The sequence below is a fragment of the Lampris incognitus genome, chromosome 14 (assembly GCF_029633865.1).
Source record: "Lampris incognitus isolate fLamInc1 chromosome 14, fLamInc1.hap2, whole genome shotgun sequence".
NCBI lineage: Eukaryota > Metazoa > Chordata > Actinopteri > Lampriformes > Lampridae > Lampris > Lampris incognitus.
In genome coordinates this window covers 18,572,814-18,594,053 of record NC_079224.1, presented here as the reverse complement: position 1 = coordinate 18,594,053, position 21,240 = coordinate 18,572,814, and the positions used below count along the sequence as shown (strand labels likewise).

At 43.3% G+C, this 21,240-nt stretch overlaps 2 protein-coding genes across 3 annotated transcripts; both read right to left on the bottom strand.

The window, feature by feature from the left end:
* Window positions 1–1,522: 1,522 nt before the first annotated feature.
* LOC130123561 (E3 ubiquitin/ISG15 ligase TRIM25-like) lies at window positions 1,523–13,271 on the bottom strand. Of its 2 annotated transcripts, XM_056292767.1 has the most exons (8): window positions 12,645–13,271; window positions 10,220–10,315; window positions 8,820–9,053; window positions 8,279–8,438; window positions 8,104–8,172; window positions 7,683–7,790; window positions 5,114–5,477; window positions 1,523–2,032 (listed from the first exon to the last, which is right to left on the bottom strand). In XM_056292767.1, the coding sequence occupies exons 1-8, from the start codon at window positions 13,230–13,232 to the stop codon at window positions 1,942–1,944; spliced, it is 1,710 nt and encodes a 569-aa protein (XP_056148742.1). In that variant the 5' UTR covers window positions 13,233–13,271; the 3' UTR covers window positions 1,523–1,941. The 2 variants fall into 2 exon arrangements, with proteins under 2 accessions (XP_056148742.1, XP_056148743.1); XM_056292768.1 differs by lacking the exon at window positions 5,114–5,477.
* Window positions 13,272–17,646: 4,375 nt separating this feature from the next.
* Window positions 17,647–20,185, bottom strand: si:ch73-52e5.2 (protein THEM6). The gene is made up of 3 exons (XM_056293652.1): window positions 19,685–20,185; window positions 19,438–19,572; window positions 17,647–18,209 (listed from the first exon to the last, which is right to left on the bottom strand). Exons 1-2 carry the CDS (start codon window positions 20,183–20,185, stop codon window positions 19,465–19,467), a joined length of 609 nt encoding a protein of 202 aa, XP_056149627.1. The 3' UTR covers window positions 17,647–18,209; window positions 19,438–19,464.
* Between the last annotated feature and the right edge of the window lie 1,055 nt (window positions 20,186–21,240).

Below are 21,240 nucleotides of genomic sequence, written 5' to 3'. Positions count from 1 at the left end.
TTCACCTGACTTACATGACTTTGGGAGGAAACCGGAGCCCCCGGAGGAAACCCACGCAGACACGGGGAGAACATGCAAACTCCACACAGAGGACGACCCGGGATGACCCACCAAGGTTGGACAACCCTGGGGCTCGAACCCAGGACCTTCTTGCTGTGAGGCGACCACGCTAACCACTGCGCCACCGTGCCACTATAGTGATTTGTACAATTGAATTATATCTGTTATTCTCAAATTACTGTCTGAGCTAAATGGACACAGAGAGAGATATTATTTGCAATATTAGTGAATTTGTGAGTTAAATAGACCTGAATTTAAATACGCTACAAAGCACTTGTCATTCTGCCAGTGAAGTAGCATATGTAAATATGGCAACATTCAAATGACTGGTTTAAACAAGTAGCGCACCTGTTGAGCCGCTCTTTCCCGCCCCACAGGGACGGTACGGTGGCCGTCGTGCCTTCCTTTGGTACAGAGAGAGCACACACACTGCCGGTCTGTGTGACAATACAGCCTCAACAGCTTTCCGTGGTGAGGGCACAGCTTCTCCCTCGGCTGATCCAAAGCCGTGATCAGTTTATGAGCCTCCCCTTGAAAACGCGCCTCATGAGCCCTCAGGTGAGCTTCGCAGTAAGACTCCAAACACACAACACAGGATTTGACAGCATTGCTCCTTCTTCCTGTGCAAACGCTGCATTCCACCTCTTCCGGTGTGGCCGCGCGCTGTTCAGCGGTTTGTAAAGTGACCCCCTGAAACCTCTGGACCACTTCAGACAGAACCGTGTTCCTGCTCAGCGTGGGTTTGGGGTGAAACGCCTGCCTGCACTGGGGGCAGCTGTAGCGTCTCTTTCGCCTCGCCCTAAACCAGTAATCTTCAATGCAGTCCAGGCAATAGCTGTGCCCGCAAGGGATCGTCACCGGGTCCCTCAACACATCCAAACACACCGAACAGCTGAACTGGTCTTGCTCAATAGAAACACTCGTCGCTGCCATTTTCCCACCCGCGTCGATGACGACGACTGTGACACGTGCAAACATGGCTGAGGGCGCGCCCCACAGGTGACTATGTGGCTGACCGGCTCTCAGGTGTCACATTACACAGCCCGAGGCCTCCAATCAAAAGCTGTGCCCAGGAGATAAAATGTACTAGATAGGCAAACGGTATAATGCACCACGACACATTTGATCCATTCTGCTGGATGTTAATCCAGACAGTAATTGCATAAGGATTTTTCAACACTGAAAAATATATCAGAATCAGGTTTATTGGCCATGTAGGATTGCGCATAATTTGACTCGTTTCGTACTTAACATAGAACACCACCACAACACAACCTTCAGATATATACATATTTATATACAATTTCGATAAAACTATTATGTTGAGTGTGTGAGGTTTAAGTAGTCAACCTGTTATCCCGGTTCTACAGAGGAAACAATTTTTTCCCCCAGGTGCAATGCAAGGTTAACAAGCCCCTATGTAAACGTTAAAAAAAAATACTCAAGGAGTCAAGTTTTTGCAGTTCTGCTTTTTATAGCATGTTACAAATTGTCATTGTCAGCAATGCAAAATTAATATCACAGATTTGGTTAAATAAGAAGAAATTATTATAAAAGCATTACTATATAAAAGAAATAAAACTTACAATACAGGTTCAGTGCCATATGCTGAAATGTAATTAGGCACTGCTTATGTAACAGTAAATCTAAATGAAATTAATGTTAGTTCAGCTTTGATCATCAATGGCACTGTAAACTGGGTTTGTATGTCAGTTTCTTACTGATCCCACTGGTGCCATTGCAAATACATTGGCAAAACCAAAAGTTGCCAAAATACTAAATACTTCAAGGCTCATTCAAATCCATCAGTCTTATATGGAAGATGAGAAATGGAGCAATGTGTTTTCAAAGCATTTCAAAATGTGAATTTAACATATTAACTTAAACATCCATCTCGTGGGCTATTTCCTCCTGGAGTAGGAACGTCGCTGAAGGTGCCTGGAGGGTCTGGAAGCCGTGGAGAGCTTGGAGCCTGAGCAGACAGAAATAAGTAAGAGTTTATTTATATAGCAACTTTTAAAACCAAGTTACAAAGTGTTACACAAGATGTGTGAAAAATAACATTATAAACATAATACACACACAAATACAAAAAAGTATAAATTACTGCCCCTTTACAGGGAAGACAAGTATGTATAAATGGGTTTTGATAAGTTTCTTAAAGCTGTTTACAGACTAAGCTGATCTAACAGAGGGGGGAAAGACTTCCAGAGGGATGGGGCCCTGACTGCAAAAGCACAATCACCCTTGGATTTGCAGAGGAAGCGGGGTATAAATAAGAGATCCTGGTCAGAAGATCTGAGTGGCTTAGAGGTGGTGCAAATATGCAAAAGTTCGGAAATGTATAAAGGGGTAAGACAACGTAGGACGTTGTATGTAATAAGCAGTAACTTGAAATCTATTCTATAATTTACAGGGAGCCAATAAAGGGATGTGAGGGGTTGTGTTATGTGGGATCTATGATTGTATCTTTCCAGTGTTGTCCTAGAGCCTTATCAGTTTGCATATAGAGCAAATAGGTTTGTTGATGATGCGGTTTCATTGTGTCCACACTCTATTTTTCAACACCTAGAGCCCTCTGGCACCTATGCAAGGGTTCTAGCTGTCGATTTTTCAACACCTAGAGCCCTCTGGCACCTATGCAAGGGTTCTGGTTGTCGATTAAAGTTCAGGTTTTAATACTATTCTCCCATCCTGGCTGTATGACAAACTCTTTTAATGGAGACTTTTCTTCATCTTTCATTTTGTGCTTCCACGGAAACTTGGCTGTGTGGATCAATACTGGACTCTGCACTGCAGCTGACAGGCTTCCAGCTGTTCGCGACAGAGCTCTCCGGCACAGAGCTCTCCGGTGTAAAGATGTGACAGTGATTCTGCAGGACTGTTCTCCTGTTCTGGAAACTTTTTTCATCAACTGTAAATCTTTCCACTCCCTCATGTGTTTGCTTCATTCATTCTGTGCAGTGTTTACATTCCACCACAGGCTGACATGCAGGAGGCACAGTACATGCTTGCCGACTAGATACTGTGTGTAGAGTGGACAAACCTGGACTCTCGTATTTTTCCTCGATGACTTTAACAAAGGAAATCTCAGCCATGAACTACCTAAATACAGTCAGCTGATTAAATGCCTGACCAGGGAGGAGAACACTTAAGATCACTGTTACACTACAATCAACAGTGCCTCTCATGCAGTCCCCCGCACTGCACTGGGCCACCTGATTCCTGCATACAGGCAGAAATTAGAATTCTCTAAACATGTTGTGAGAACATCTAAGAAGTTGACCAGCGAAGGTGGAGGAACTTCATGTGTGCTCGGACTGTACTGACTGGGATGTTTTCAGGTCTGCCCCCAACAGTCTGGATTAAATCAGCTTCTGTGGGGACAGTTGTGTACCATCACACACCAGGGTTAGTTACAACAATGGCAAACCCTGGTTTACAGCTAAACTCAGACAGCTTCGGTAGGAAAAGGAGGAAGTGTTTAGCAGTGGGGACAAGGTCCGATTTAAAGAGTATAAATACAGGTTTAGCAAGGAGGTGAGAAATGCTAAATGACTGTACTCAGAGACTTCAACAGGAGTTCTCAGAAACCAAATCAACCTCTGTCTGGAAGGGTCTCAGACAGATCACCAACAACAAACTGAAAGCCCCCCACTCCACAAATGATTTTAACCTGGCAAATGATCTGAATGAGTTCTATTGCTGATTTGAAAGACAATGGGACAGTCTTGTCACCATCCCCCATGACACCATCCACCTGCTCCTCTTCCCCCGCCTCAGCTGGGGCCCACCTTAGAGGCCTACCCCACCACAAGGACAACTCTCTCAATCTTGGAGAGGGACATAAACAGACTGTTCAAGAGACAGAACCCCCGCAAAGCTGCTGGACCAGACTCTGACTCTCTCTCCACCCTGAAGCATTTGTCTCCGGTGTTCACAGACATTTTTAACACCTCACTCAAGACATGCGTGTACCAGCCTGCATCAAGACCTCAACCACCATCCCTGTCCCCAAAAAAACCAAGAATCACAGGACTCAGTGACTACAGACCCATCGCCCTGACCTCTGTGGTAATGAAGTCTTTTGAGCACCTTGTTCAGCCCTACCTTAAAACTGTCACTGACCCACACCTGGACTCCCTGCAGTTTGCCTACAGAGCCAACAGGTCTGTTGAGGATGCAGTAAACATGATGCTCCAATTCATCCTCCAGCACCTGGACTCTCCAGGAACCTACACCTGGATCCTGTTTGTGGATTTCAGCTCTGCCTTCAACAACATCATCAAATTGGATCTTCTGCAGGACATACTCTCCTAGCTGAACGTGCCTGTTTCCAACTGCAGGTGGATCACTGACTTCCTATCTGACAAGAAGCAGCACATGAAGCTGGGGAAACACGTCTCTGACTCCCGGACCATCAGTACCGGTTCCCCCTCAAGGCTATGTCTTTTCCCCTCTACTCTTCTCCCTGTATATGAACAGCTGAACCTTCAGTCAGCAGTCAGTCAAGCCCTTATTGGGCTCATTTCTGGTGGGGATGAGTCTGCCTACATATGGGAGATTGACCATCTGGTTTCCTGGTGCAGCCAAAATAACTTGGAGCTCAATGTTCTAAAGACAGTGTGCACTTCAGAAAGTACCCAGCCCCACCCAAACCCATCACCCTTCTGCTTCTTGGGTACCATCATCACCCAGTACCTTAAGTGGAGCTGAACATCAACTCCCTCACCAAGGCGGCGCAGCAGAGGATGTACTTCCTGCTGCAGCTGAAAAAGTTCAACCTGCCAAAGCCAATGATGGTGCACTTACACTGCCATCACTGAGTCCATCCTCACCTCCTCCATCACCATCTGGTATGCTGGGGTGAGGGACTTAAAGTCAGCCTGTAGCTTTACTGATTGCCTTGAAATTACGTCATTGGTTTTGATGCGCACAATAACAGTGTGGACAATTGGACGGCAATGAAGTATGGCTGGAATATGTACAGAGACGTCAGTAACTTTACAACCACAGAAACAGCAAGTTATGCCACAAAGGGAGCTTGACGAACCTGGAGGTGGAATCACCAGCCACAAGGATTTCTCGCTGGCCGTTGAGGCATCCTCTATTGTTGATTATCAGATTTTGATGATGAAGGTCATCTGTATCAGCCCCCACACTCACCATGGTAGAGACCCCTGTGATAGTGGTGAAGGGCTCCTCGCAGTGAGTGAAAGAGGGTGGTTGGAAAGCTGAAGGCCGAAAGGATGGTGGTGTGGAGTTGGTGAGCTCAACTCGTAAACGCTTGCTCGTGGGGATGTTAAGTGGACAGCATCCCAAGCTGGGTCTTGCAGGACGTTTCCTAGTCGATGGAGTAGCTCCGTTGCTGACATCAACAACCGGGATAACAGGCTGGGATATGTTGCCAGCGAGCTCTGTCAATAGAGAGAAAGTTTTCCAAAGGGAGATGAAAGTCTGGATCAAACAGGTGGCTAGAGATCTGTCTCTTCCCCAGTACCACTGAGGACCAGCTGCAAGAGGGACCCAGACCGTCAACCAGACCTCCGAGCTCCTCTGGGTTGAACTGGATGGCAGCTAACAGAGAGCATAGTTAAACTTGATCTTTGATCAAAGTTCTATGGATTGTAGCTTGGTTTTAATGCAGGCGAGTTCAGTGGACCCAATCCTTAATTATCCCTACCCCCAAGAAAGGAAATTTAAGATTTGCAAAAATTACAGAATAATCAGCCTTATCTGTCATGGTAGCAAAGTAATGCTATGGATTATCCTGAACAGATTGAAGGAGAAGGCCAAGGAAATTCTTTCAGAAGAGCAGGCAGGATTTAGACCAAAAAGAAGTACCACTGAACGGATTTTCAACATCAGACTATTGATCGAGAAGCACCTCCATCGCCAGTGTGACCTGTGTGATAGTGTGAGGAAGAGGCAGGCAGAGAAAATCTTGGCTAGACATCAAGAATGGTCTGGCTGCAGCTTCTCAATCCTAATTCGCACATCAGAAGACTGAGAGCTATGGAGATCCCAGACAGCCCAAGTATTCATCAGGAAACAACCTATGGCTCTCAAGGTCATGGGATGAGTAAGTGTGAGTGAGTTCAGTGGCCGACACAATTTTAGTCAGTTTAGCTTACCCGCCAAGCTAAAAGCCAGCCTAGCTAAGCTGGTAGGCGGGGCAGGTAGTCTAAAAGCAATCTCACAAGTCATACAACAGTATAAGTGAGGGGAAAACAAAGCGTTATTCAGGAGCAACCTTGGAGAACCTGGATCCACAGAAGAGGGTTAACACTAGGAGGGGCTCGTAGAGCCGGGTTTGTTACAGAGCTCAGATATCCCAACTGGGTAGCGTATAACATGCACAGTGTCACCCACTGAAAATCAAATGAAGTACAAAACTAAATAGCATTTGTGACCCACATCAATCTCGCGTGTTGATGACATCGATCTTTCATGAGGTTGGGGATGAACTATCGAAGTTGATGCTGCCCTTCATGTCCTCCACTGAGCGAGTGCCCCACAGATGAAACTCAGTGAACAAAGGAACACTTCAGCTTTTGGGAAGAGGAGTAAGGGAAGAACAGCAGTCATAACTAAACAACCCTGCTAGGGATTTGAGGGACTGCGAGCATGGTAACCTTTTCTCCTTTTGGGCTGTGTATGTAGAGATTATAAACACAGAAACAGACTGCAGAGTCAATCCATTTGCTCATATTTTGAGCTGGACTGATGTTCAGTAGAAGTCGACACACCTAACCTTATGGCAAGCAATTATTGGATAGATTTTTGTGTCCTGAAACAAGTAAATGTTACCGACTGATGTTTCTGACCCTTCAAGAATACTAGTTGAATCGAATTAAAATACTGGTTTGCAACCATAAGCTACCAAGTACGGCTATAATTGTTTTGCAACTACAAGCTGCATTCTTGTAAATGGTGCAGCATTGTCAATAGACAAGGACTAGCACTGATGTGTACAAACTATAGTAACTGACATGAATACACAATCATCTGACATTTTTATGTACGATTGTTAACTCACATCGTATCATTTTGTCCGCTGATTTATCAGAGCACTGGAATGTGGGATACATTCTTATGCTGGAGACCTTTACCACCTTTTTTTGCCCTTTATGGAAGGCAGAATAAACATCAAGCAAATTTTAATGGCCCATAACTTTTAATACAAGTTGGACCAGAATCATGCTTAGAATTGTAGCCACGTTCCATCTAGGCATTTCAGAGATTAAAAACAACCAGTAAAGAGGATTTTAATTAGTAAGGAATACAACCTGGGTCTGGCGTTCAAGGGGGATACATAGTTGAGATGTTGAACACCAGAACAGTGGAACAGACTCATCAAACTTACAACATGGAGTGATTTCCAGCCGACACATCCTTGCACACTGTACGCCACACCTGCATGGTCTGACTTGGTTTGTGATATGGCTGTGATCAAACTGTAAATTTTTATGATGGTCCACCTTTTCAAACCACTTAAAAAGACTAAGTTTAAACCCAGTTTACAAAGGGACATCAATGCAATTAACTCACAAAGCTTGTCATGCGTGCAGGGCAAGAATTACTCTAAAAACCCTTTGTTATTTGACTAAAGTTTCACTTACCGAATGGTGACAAAGCAAAGCCACCAAATGAGGGAATCGTAGAGCCTGGAGTGAGGAAGGGGTTAAAAGGGCTGACAGGAGCCTGGTCTAACCCAGTTACCGGGGTCGCTGTAAGGACAGAGATAAAACATTGTTACAGGATAGCTAGTTCTGTTCAGACAGCCAGCACACCCTTCTGTCCTTATTTGTACTCATACAAAGTCAGCACACAGAGGCTCTCTGCACTACACAGCACTCTGGGAATTTCAATAATTATTACATTTTATATGGCTGACATTGCCTAAATATACCACACAGTGTATATATTAAATATTCCAATACAGAGGATGATATAGGCATACAGAATTCTGTTTCTTTATGAAGTTAGGCTTCAGAGTTGAAAATCAGTAAATGAATTCCAAATGTCAGCATGTAAACTCACCTTGGGCTGGCAGTTCTGGCTTTTGTGGAGCGCCAAGATTCTGAGAATTTACAATCTCCACATCTCTCACTACGACATGAAAAGCAGAAAGAGACATACATCAGAACTGACATGGTAATAATTCCACCGGAGCAAAAAAAGATCAGAAATTACCACCCATGTCCAGTGTTCCTACCTGTCTCATAGATGCTGACAAATCCTCCCTGACAGACTTCGAGTAGCAGACCTTTAAAATCGGACACAGCTGTCATCACTGGGCCAAAGTTGAGGTTGTGGTCGGAGGTGACTGAAGGCAGGTTTTCTAATACAGGTGCAAGAGGGACAGAATGGCAGCTCTGGAATGACAAATAGAGACGAGAAGGAAGTTTTTTCTGAAATACGCATGAAAATCCTGCAGTTCAAAAGAACCTTTTCCACAACACCGTAAGCAGGACCGTTCAGAAATAACCACCAAACCAGGTGTTAAATTTCATATATGACTGGTAAACCGTTATCTCAAATATTCCCCACTTATAACTGGTAGATCTGGGACCCACCAACAACTAAGTCCAACACATAAGAAAAAAATACATCATTTCATCATTCCTTTTTTTATGCTATAGCACCTTTATGATAGCCATTTATATATGATGGCATAAGACAACCAGAAGAAAAGCGCCCATATTTTGTCAGCAATCTGCGAGTCCATCTGACGTTATTCAAAGTGGTGAAATTACCTGGAGGAAATGGATTTGGTCCTCAGCATGCAAGAGCTTCTCCAGCTCGGCATCTCTCTTCTTCAGCTCTGCAATCTCCCTCTGTATCTTCTCCAGCAGCTCCTCAGCCTGGCTGACAGCCGTCTTCTCCTGGGCTCGGAGCAGTTCCCTCACCTCAAAGCGCTTCACCTCAATGGAGCGGATCAGCTCAGTGAAGACCCTGTCACTCTCCTCAATCGCTGCCCGAGCAGAGCGCTATGTCCAAGCACACACAAACATTGAAGGTTGAGCCCCCTAAACTTTGGTGAAGCCGTTATTTCCTGTGCGGGCCCCATTTATTAAATATTTACCATCTTAGTTTATCTCTGCACCAGTTAAGTAAAGGCAGATATGCATATCATCTTGTTTAAAGAGATAACATCTCAGAGTCACTGGCAGAATTCAGAAAGAGCTGGGATATTATCACAACTGGGGCGGAGTGGCGTTAACAAAAGAAAAAAAAAATCCACATTGTGACATTTAATTTTTGCGACAAATATTGCAATATTAAAGAGGGAATTTCATCAGATATATTCAGCCTTCTTCCATTGAAAAGAATTTATCACTCTAGTCAAGATAGGGTGATTGATTCTAGCAGAGATAAGGCAGCTGCCCAAGAAATCAGTAAATCAAATTAAATTATATCATTCATCAGATGTGCCAGAATATTTTAATTTAACAGTAGCTGTAAAAAAAACAAAAAACAGACCTTGTTAGATCTGTTTTCTATCAAGCGAAAAGAATGAGAGACATGTGTAATGGGGGGTGTCCGGGTGGCTTGGCGGTTTATTCTGTTGCCTACCAACACGGGGATCGCCAGTTTGAATCTCCGTGTTTCCTCTGGCTTGACAGGCATCCCTATTGACACAATTGGCCGTGTCTGCGGGAAGCCGGATGTGGGTATGTGTCTTGGTCACTACACTAGTGCCTCTTGGGGTCGGTTGGGGCACCTGTTCGGGGGGCGGGGGGGATAGTGTGATCCTCCTATGTGCTACGTCCCACTGGTGAAACTCCTCACTGTCAGGTGAGAAGAAGTGGCTGGCGACACCACATGGATCGGGGGAGGCATGTGGTAGTCTGCAGCCCTTCCCAGGAACGGCAGAGGGGATGGAGCAGCAACCGGGACGGCTCGGAAGAGTGGGGTAATTGGCTGGGTACAACTGGGGGGGAAAAGGTGGTTAACCCCCCCAAAAAAAAGATGTCTAAGGGACCCAATTTGCCTTACATCCTTTGCAATGTGGCTACCACATGTGTGCACTGTGATGTTGATGTTGTTCAACCCAAATCAAAACAAACTATATTGGAAGTCACTGGCACTTCTGTCTTTGACATTATCCGGTATTAATAAATTACATTAGATGTAATCTGCTACTGGCACTTACACAGAGAGACAAGATGGCTTGTCTCAGCTCCTGGACGTCTTTCTCTCTCTCCTGAATCTTCTGTTGAGAACTCAGTTTCATCTCACAAAGCTGGGTCTAAAAAGTTAATTGATCAGCATGAATAAGAACAACGTGCTTTAAAAATGACATACGTTATCCATGCAAATATCAGAGCTAAAACACCCTTTTACCAGTAAACACATTCTAAACAAAAACTGTTTAGAGCTGCTACACAAAAAGATGTTTTAACTACATAACTTTTAGAAAAGGCATATTTTACAATCATTCATTTGAAGCCACTGATTATTGACACCAATTTTTGCAACCATCAAAAATCGTTACCACCACTAAGCGATGTACGGTAAAAAAACGGGGAGCAATTCAGAATAGTTTAGCGATGGACTGACAGACATTTCCAAGTCTTCCCATCTCCTGGTTAAGTTTAGGTGCGGGTTTGGTGTGGTTAAGTTTATGTGTGATTTAAGATTCAAGATTCTTTACTTGTTACGTCTCATTATAAAAGTATAAGAGAGTAAATTTTTCGAGTTTCAGCTCCTCAACACTGCAGCAATAATAGTAATTAAATAACAACAAAACAGAACAAAAAAAGCACTAATAACAAATAGTGTGTGATGTATGTAAGGTGCTGTGTGTGTGTAGGTCCAGCCTTAATAAATGTGCATGTGTGTGTATAGTTGTTTGCATATTTGTGTGTGCCAAGATACTTCTGTGTGTGTGTATAAACTGATGATCCGCTGAAGACCATAGGTCAGTACCATCAGTCTGGCACCAGGCTTAGTGTCTTTTAGTGTTCTTTGTTCAGAAGCCTGGTTGCTTGGTGGAAAAAGCTGTTTCGAAGCCTACTGGTCCGGGCTTTAAGGCTGCGGTACCACTTGCCTGACGGGAGCAGCTGGAACAGTCCATAGTTGGGATGGCTGAGGTCTTTGATAATCCTACGGGCTTTGCTGACACAACGTCCATTGTATATGTCCTGTATGAAGGGAAACTCGCATCCACTGATGTCCTGGGCCATCCACACAACCCTCTGCAGCGTGTTGCGGTTGTGGGCAGTACAGTTCCCATGCCAGGGAGTGATGCATCCATGCAGCATGCTCTCAGTTGTGTGTAGAAGGCCCATAGAATCCTGGGCTCCATGCCAAACTTCCTCAGTCGTCTGAGGTGAAAGAGGCGTTGCTGTGCCTTTTTCACCCCATGGCTGGTGTGTTCAACCCAGGTGAGGACCTCGGTGATGTGGACACCAAAGAACTTGACCCTCTCTACAGCAGTCCCATTGATGGTGATGGGGGCCAGCCTCCTCTTTCAGCTCCTTGGTTTTGTCGATGCTGGGAGAGGTTATTCTCCTGGCACCACTGTTAGATTGTTGACCTCTCTCCTGTATGCCGTCTCGTCATCGTCGGTGATCAGGGCCAGAGGTGTTGGAGGCGCCAATCCTCACCACCTGGCATCGGCACCTGGCACAGGATAGGGTTGAGTCCTAAGTCCCTGAGAGCTTGGTGTAGAGTCTGGAGGGGACTATGGTACTGAATACTGAGCTGTTGTCTACAAACAGCATTTTCACGTAGGAGTTCATTTTCTCCAGGTGGCGTGTAGTGGCCATTGCGTCATCAGTGGATCTATTTTTCCCGGTAGGCAAACTGGCGGTAACGTTCTACAGATTAGTCCCTTAACAAGCCTCTCAAAGCATTTACTCACTACGGGGGTGAGAGCAACAGGACGCCAATCATTCAAGTATGTTACCCTGATCTTCTTTGGCACCGGTGCAATGGGTGAGCTTGGAGTGGTTAAGTTTAGGTGATCGTCCGTTCTAGTGATGACATAGTGCTTTCTGTGCATTCAGGATAACTATGGTCACAATTTTCGATGGTTGCAGATTATGATGAGCCACCCAAACCTCAGTCTACCAGTGCAATAACACTTGGTAGACTGACAACATGACTGAACACCGATCACTGATAACTGACTGGATGCTGCCTTGATGCATACTCCATAATCCAGTTAAGAAAATCAAAGAAGGTTGAATCAGGTCATCTGGATACAACGGTGTCGACAAGGGTGTCTCTTGTGTGGCATGCGATGTGGGCTAAGGGACATTAACAAAGCTCAGTTTTCGTCTGATAGCAAAAACGTTGTATCCTGACGGACCGATTCAAACTTCTCTGACTGATGCTGCGTAACGCTCAAGAGAAGTCACGCTTTCCATGACTTTCCCTGAAGCTTTTTCAAAAATAATGATCTTCCATCACCTGAGAATTGTATTTTCAAACTTACCTCCAGTTCTTCACGACTGTATCAACCCCGAAACGGAATTGAGAAGCTTCACATACACACCAGGGACACGAATAATCTTATCACTGTGTTGACTTAAAATCAGATGAAAACAGACACTGAAGAGCAGACCCCCTACCTGTTTTTCCTGCACCTCTGTCTCAGCCAGCACCGTGTCGTGTCCCTTGTGTTCGTCTGCCAAACAGAGGAAACATATACACTGGTTATCCGTGCGGCAGTACACCTCCAGCAGCTTGCCGTGACGGGCACACAGGGTCTCCTGCAGTTTCTTGGAGGCGTCCATCAGTTTGTGCTTCTTGAAAGCGGCCGACTCGTAGTGAGGCTGCAGGTGAGCGTCGCAATACGACGCCAGGCACACCGTGCACGACTTGACGGCTTTGCTCTTCCGTCCAGTGCAGACGTCGCACTCCACGTCCTCCGGTCCGGCCAGACTCGGGACCGCAGCCATCTGGAGGCTCGTGGTTTTGAATTTCTCCACGACGTCGGCTAACATGGTGTTTTTGCCCAGCAGCGGCCTGGGGCTGAAGGTCTGCCTGCACTGCGGGCAGGCGTACACCCCGATGTACTCGTCCTGATCCCAGTATCGCCGGATACACTCGGAACAGTAAGTGTGCCCACACGGGATTGTCACGGGGTCCTTCAGCACGTCCAGACATACCGAACAGTTGAACTGGTCACGGTCCACGACCACTCCGCCCTGCGCCATGATCAGAAAATGTAAATGGAAGTAGAGGCAGCGATTAAAGTGCCACGGGCTTTGTTTTTACAGGAAGTGACGGAGTTAAGTGGGCGTGGTGGACATGAAAGGCTGGCGCGTTGATGGAGTCGCTCCCTGGTGGTGGTACCGCCCCTCAGCGCGAGACGGCTTGAATCCGACAATTCTCCATACAGTGTGTACCAATACAGCTTAGACTATCGGTGCTTTTTATATTAAATAAATAAAATAAAATCGCTTCTATGCACTGCCTGTTGACGCCTATGTCCTATCGGATTCGAACCTAGCTTTTTGACACTTGCGTTTTAGATCCTTGCTAGTGCCGTATTAACTCTCAGATGTACGTGACTTTGGATAAAGGCGCCTGTTAAATGAAATTGTAACACTGAATCAAACGAAGTTGAATCAGTTCATCTGGAGACGATGTTTACTTACAGAAACGTTTCATTCTAAGTGACCTCTTCAGTCTCAATTGACTGCAGATATCCCACCCTTATAAACAATACACTGGCATAACGACCGAATAATGGATGGACGGATAATGCTACTATTCCTATGGTTATAGCTGCCAGAATCAAGACGTCCGACTATTTCCACCATTTTAAAAATGTGTTTAGAGAGTGCTGTAATCTATATGAGCATGTTAAGTACAAAACCCCGCTTGGGCGATATTTACAAAGCCAAAACCGTCAGTCACAGTGCCCTTTGTTACATGACTCTCTTTCTTTTTTGTCCATTAATCTAATGCCTTTACTTGTCAGTTTGTGAAATTAAGTTTTTGTGTTATTTAAGTACTTTTTTATTGGATGTCATGACTGCTTCAACTAATCCTAAAGAACACTGTGTTGTCCTGTACTAAAACAGCCCATATGTGCTTGCTGTCTAACGGATCTTCCTGTTTGGGGTGGACCCAGATTTTATTGAACAATCTTTTATGTAATGTCTTGTGTAATATCTAGTGAAAATCACGTTTAGGCAGCAATAAATAATATGCTCTGAGGAAAAGAGTTTATTTGTGGGTTTCAGCCTCGGACAATAAGGAGGCGTATCGATCCCCCTACCCCACTGACACTAGACGGAGGCAGTAATTTTAAATAAATAAATAAAACTTCTAGCTTCCCAAAACATGGCTGATTGTCCCTTTTATGGAGCATTTCTCACTCATGTCTACTCTGTGTGGACTTGTTTTGAGTATACTTCATTGGTTATTGAAAGTAGCAATGTATTTTTGCAAATCTCACACAAACATACTTGTAGCTAACGTAGCTCACGTAGACGGTTTATCGGTCACTTTCTGGTAACTGAATGATAATACTGAATGGGGCAGCACGGTGGCCCGGTGGTTATCACTGTTGCCTCACAGCAAGAAGGTCCTGGGTTCGAACCCCAGGCCATCCCAGGTCATTTCCGTGAGGAGTCTACATGTTCTCCCTGTGTCGACGTGGGTTTCCTCCCACCATCAGAAAGACATGCATGTTAGGGTTAATACCTGTCTGTGCCCCTGACCAAGGCAAGAAGAAGAGAAAGAAGAACTGGAGTTGGTCCCCGGACCCTGCAGCTGCCCACTGGATGGGTTAATGCAGAGGACAAATTCATTGTAAGAATACAATTCGTTGGAAGAATAAAATGACAAAATGAAGTTGCTTTCTCCTAATTGCAGTTGTTGGACTGTGTCCACACTGCTTTTTACCCTTGCTACTCAAGAGGATCCCACAGAAACATATTCACTCCTTATCTTCTTGGCTTCCAAATGTCTGATTTGAAAGTCATATTGGGATCTGATAACGTATAACAAGTGTAGAATATGTAAAATATCTAATGTTATGTCTTTATGCATGCTCAGTAATCCAGGTAAGAAAAACAAAGAAAGTTGAATCAGTTCATCTGGACACAACGTTTATTGACAAATACATTTCATCACTCATCTAAGGGACTTCTTCAGTCTCAACTGACTGCAGGTATCCCCCCACCCCCCACACTTATACACAATACAGTAGCATAACGACCGAACCAACGACCAGTTTCATATGCAAATTACTGTGACCATTAACTAGAGTTACAATGGCCACGTGTACTATTCAGAGGATTAGGGAACGGCTGCTATCACAGCATTTAAGAAGGCGACAGATGTACTCTTAGGCCCTATCAAGGATCGATAGGGAGGAACACTGGTTTGAACGGGGAGTCAAAGAGGCCATGTATGTGAAGAAGGAACAACCATCCCTTAACGGGGGGGGGGGGTACATCTGTCACCATCTTACAATGCTGTGATTGCAACTATTCCCCAATCCTCTGTGAACAGTACACATTGTCACTGAAACTCTAGTTAATGGTCGCGCCCATATTTGCATATGAAACCGATCGTTGGTTTCCGGTCGTTATGCCACTGTATTGTTTATAAGGGTGAGGATACCTGCAGTCAGTTTAGACTGAAGAGGTCACTTAGATGAGTGGTGAAACGTTTCTCTCAATAAACGTTGTGTTCAGATGAACTGACAACTTTCTTTGATATTTAATGTTATACACAGGGAAATTCAGTGCAGTGTCAAGCAGTGTTTGCTAGTCAAGGCGTAGCTACATCAGCAAAGCGAGCTGGCTTACTGTCTTCCTCAGACGTTATCGCGCAGTACTCTACGTTCAAATTAACCGCCAGGTTTTGTTTGGAACTATCTGGCGGCTACACCGATCATGTGACCCTCTGACGTTCTACCCCGTCATAGCGCGTAACCGCAAGCCTGGCCGGACGGAGTTACGTCATCGCGCAAGTTCAGCTGCCTGCAAGGTAACGGAATATAATAAACCCAACTTCTTCGTCTTCAGTCATTTTTGACCAATATTTAGATACTCTCAAATTTAGTGAACACAGCAAAGCCATCAAAACTAGAAAAATTTGTGAAATTATTTTGTCTTCCTGAAAATACTGCACTGAGCCCCCCAGTTTATACTATTTCATCTTACACAACCTTTGCTTTTTGTTTTTCTTTTCCTTTTTGGAGTATGCTTTGTTTTTCTTTGTATCCTGCTGTTCATTGTATCATTGTACATCTGTTCATTGTACATTGTATTATTTGAAATGTACTTATTTTGATTAAAAAAAGATAACGGAATACAAAAATAAAATAAACAAACAAACAAACAAATTTAAAAAAGACTGAAGAGAGATGAAACGTTTCTCTAAAGTAACGTTGTGTCCAGATGAACTGATTCAACTTGCTGTGATTTTCTTACCTGGATCATTGAGCATGCATCAAGATGTCAGCACGCAACTTTTTTTTAAGTAATAATAATGTACAAACACCTACCAGTTCATTAAAAAAAAGGTGACAAACTTCTTTATAAGATTTCTGAGTAAATTTTAACTACTGAATTTCTTGTTTTTTTTTTTTTACAAATTTAAGAGACTCAAACTAACATTCGATTTCAATTAGAAGCAATTTGAAAGGTGGGAGTTAAATTAAGAAATTTAGTTTTATGGACATGCATAAATCGTTATCGTTACATTCAAAATAAATGATACTATTTTCCCCTTCAATGACAACCACGTGTGTTGTTTTGCATAATATATAATTCTGTCTTTCCTGAATGTTATACTGTATGGGCAACCACAGAACAGATGAGTAATGCTTTCTTGCAGAAAGTACATTTGTTATCAACAACTAAAAATCTTGAAATATATATGTCTGTTGGAAATGTCCATCCATCCACCCATCCATCCATTGTCTGAACCACTTATCCTGGTCTCAGGGTCGCGGGTATGCTGGAGCCTATTCTAGCAGTCATTGGGCAGCATGTGGGGAGACACCCTGGACATGTTATGTAATATTCTCAGATGTATTTCTCTCATGTCGTTTGTGATGCAGAATCTAAAAGGCCCAAGCCATGCCTTGTCCCAGTCAATGTCTGCAACACGAGTTCCAACAAGGTTTTCTCCGTGGCGTTATTTTCATAGTATTGTATATTTTCATTTTGCATCTTGCTCATAATATCAACACCATTTATATAAAGGGTGCATACAAATCCAGGAACCTCACATTGATTTTTATAGCTTTTCATTATTTGTAATATACCATTGGGTATGGGTTTGATTACCAAGCTAAATTATTTGAATCTGATAGGGGATGCTTTGTCTTTAAGATTCATACTTAAGTAGTTGACCAGTAGAATCAAATAAGCCCTTTAAGTTTCAGATTCACCAATAGCTTTTTCCCAAACGCAATAATCGCACTAAACAAACATAGTTAAACCTCTCACAGCCACCTCTCGCACTTTAATGCCTGCACTTTATCCCATTGCTGCTCCTTTATTAATCTTGTCTTGCTATTGTGTACTTTTTTCCATTGCTGTTTTATCCCATTGCTTTTTTTTAATCATTCTTGTCTTTTTAATGTGTGCTTTTTATTTATTTTATTGTTGCACCACAGTGGAGTTGCACTCCCAGTTTCGTTGTATTGAAAAGTACGATGACAATAAAGGCATTCAAGTTTCTGTCAACCCAATTTTGTAAATTAAGTGACCTGTTCCCTTTTAGTAATACATTCATTGTTCCATATGATAGACTAGTGTGGAGAGACATTATGCAAATAACAGTTTCCACACCATAAGAGCTTGTTGATAGAATACGGATAGTTTTCCTGTTAACTTTGTAATACTATAATTACATCTCAATTAAAAAAGAAGACCTCCTACTCCTTTAAGTATGTTGTGTGGGATGGAATACTGTAATGAATTTGGTGCCTTTAAACATTCATTTATCCATTTTACCTTAAAAAGGTATTATTCAAGTCCATGAAGTCCAATAAAGCTTTGGATCCAGACAGCACCGCTGTCTTTAGATGATGGTGTTTATCTTTCCACACTGGACGTCAGCATGCAGTGACGTCCTTCCTGGTCTGACCAATCAGCATTAAGGGAAGGTCCGTTGGGCTCAGCGAAACGCATCAAGGACTCTCCCCCAGTTTCCAATGCATTCTTTAATTCAAAATGCATTTAAAGAAAAGTCACAATAATTAAAAATGTTGATACATGAATCCCAATAAATAATCTGTCAATAAATAAAATAACATTTGGAAAATAAATAGAAAATGTACATTTTGAAATTTAAACGTTTCACCATCGATCAATTTAACAAGCTTTTCACATTCTGGACATTTAAAGATACATTTAGCTATACAGGTAGGCATTCATTTCCTTTTCCCCACTTTCATACAGAATGATACATTACTTTGGTCACCCATAAAAAGCTTTGGTGCATTAAAGGGCAGGTTTAGGGTTTTAGGGAGCCTATCTGAATGGTGACTAACCATGTCGTTTTTATACATTCTTAAGATGTTTACCACCATGACTAGGGTTTTGGAAAAGGTTGCCAGATACCTCATGTTAATATTTACAAGTGCCAGTCAATCTGGTATCAAGCAGTTTCTCTTAAAACTATACCCAAGACCATCCAAAAACCCTGCCCTTTAAGTGCATTCATCACAAAATCATAATTGCCAATAATTTAATGGCACAGGTTATATTTCCTTCCTGATAACTCATCGGAAGTCAGCCTGTTGATGGATTTGAGAATAACTTGTGCAAACAGTTCAAGGAAAATGAACACAATTGTTATCATATTCATTAAGTTCATTCAGGTTACTGTTCATACCCAAAGTTTGTAAAAAGTAACTGTCATAGATTGTGTAAATTGTAATTTTAAACAACCTCTAATCAAGAAAAAAACAGGCACAAAAATCATCCCTTCGTCTCAAAACATGCACTGATGTCGACAAAAGCTTCTGTGTTCCACATGCTAATCTGGATATTGGATTTTACCTAATGATAACGAAGTAAAGTCAATCTACTCATGGTAAACTATAAGCTACATGGATAGAGCTGGTCATCTTTATTCTTGTATCACTTCTTTCATCGAACTCACTTTGACCGTTCAATATTGTAGATTCTAAAATTCTACCTATGCTCTGTTCCCGACGCATACAGTACGTTTCATTATGTGGAATACTTCAAAGTTCAAGTTTTCATATTCAACAGTGTTTAAGTATTTCTGTTCATATCACACAAGGTAGTCTGGTAGGGACTGACTGAAAAGATGAATACATGAAGTCTTGTAAATGAAATGAACACTCTTTAGAATGATTCATTGTGTGTATGTGTGTGTGTATGGATTCGTGCGTGCAAATGATATGTAGGGGTTTCTCACAATAAAGCACTGTATCCTGGAGGGGCCTCAGGTGGTCTTCTTCTCCAGTCCACTCTCTGCTCTCAGGGCCTGGCTGCTGGATGAAATGTAACTGACCCAGTGCTTGAGGTCCTCAGGAAACTCAGGACACTCAATCTGCATTGATACATAAACATTATGGATGTATATACACACACAGTTAGCAGATTAAGAACATTACATTGAACAATATACATGCCAGTATACAGTACTGATCCCAATTTCCTACCTTCTTTTTGCACACAAACTCAATAATCTTCTCTGGGCTGCTGTGTACCACGTTCTGCCTGCAAAGCATGATGGCAGAGATGAAGCCGTCTTTCTTGGACACAAAACGCTGCTCAAGGTAAAAGGCCTTCTCATCCCAGCCCACCACTCTGGTCCTAATCTCAAAAGCCTCACAGAATGCCAAAGACCGTCGGTAGCGGATAGTGGAGGCCCCCACTACCATTTTGGCTCCCAGTTTGCGAGAGGCCATGAACAGACCATTACGCATGTAATGGTGGAACCGGGCAAAGTCACACTCCCTTAGGTATCGAGAGTTATTCATGTGGCCCATGTAGTCCAAATCATGGGGGAGGACCATCCCGTCAACACTTTGCTCGGCCAGAATGTCCAATACTCTGGGTTGAAACCACGCCTGGACGAATACTTGAGCACCCCGCAGGAAATACCACACATCCAGACTGCAGAAGAGCAGGAGAAGGGCACCCAGCACCAGCAGCAACATCTCTCTGGAGCAGGAAGGCACAGATCATTAGGAATGTACACAGGCTGCTTGAAATGCTCATAATACTGGTAACACAAAGCATGGTCAAGTAATGTTTACAGTGCAAGTTCAAAGACACCGGATGGTTTATGTTTCACCAAAATCCATTCACGATACGCCCCTATTGACTTTGAATTATTCCTACAAGTAATATTTGTATAAAATACATATTTGACCTCATCAATGACAATGCAGAAAAGTGTAAGGTCAATGCCTGTTACTAGTTTGCCTGACATTAGGTATAGTCAACAGCAAGACAACAGGGCATTACATCCATGGCATGAACCATTTCGACCTTAAAATGATATGGAAGCCAAGTCTGCCTCGCTCAGCAGACTCTACTGTACGTCAGCCAAATCTCCTACCATAGCATGCTACCATTAGCCGGTGGCCTAGCCAACAAAACAGACACCGCTGTGGGTAGAAGCCGGGATGGGACAACTCACAAATGATCCCGGCGCCTCAATTCAGACAGCTATGATTAAAAACTAAGTTAAATGATCTTCAGATAATCATCAACATTGTACTCACTGTGCTTTCAGAAGAGAGTGCTACTATGGGGGCTGCGATGCAACTTGAAGAAGCCGGTCGATGGAAAGATCTTCCTACTTCCGGGTTTATCATGCTCCTTCAACCTCATTGGTCGAAACCCCGGCTTGTATTTTAGCCAACCACTTTGCCAAAGCACGAGTGACTATTTACAAATGTTTTTTTTTTTGTTGGACGTGAGAAACTCTCCGTCACAGACGTCAGCTCATTAAGCTTATTAACATTTATTTAACTGTCATCGGCCCGGATTCTCGCCTTTCAGACGGTACAAGTGCGAGATGAACCACTGCCTGCTGGAGTATAACAGGTTTTGCTAGAGATGCAAAACTGAACCCTGCTAAAACAGATACAAATTTCCCCAATTTTGCATTAATTACACTACTGCTGTGAATTAACTGAAAATTAATATGAATATGATTTACAGTTCAGATCCAGCAGTCATGCCATCTATTGTCTGTCTATGTGAG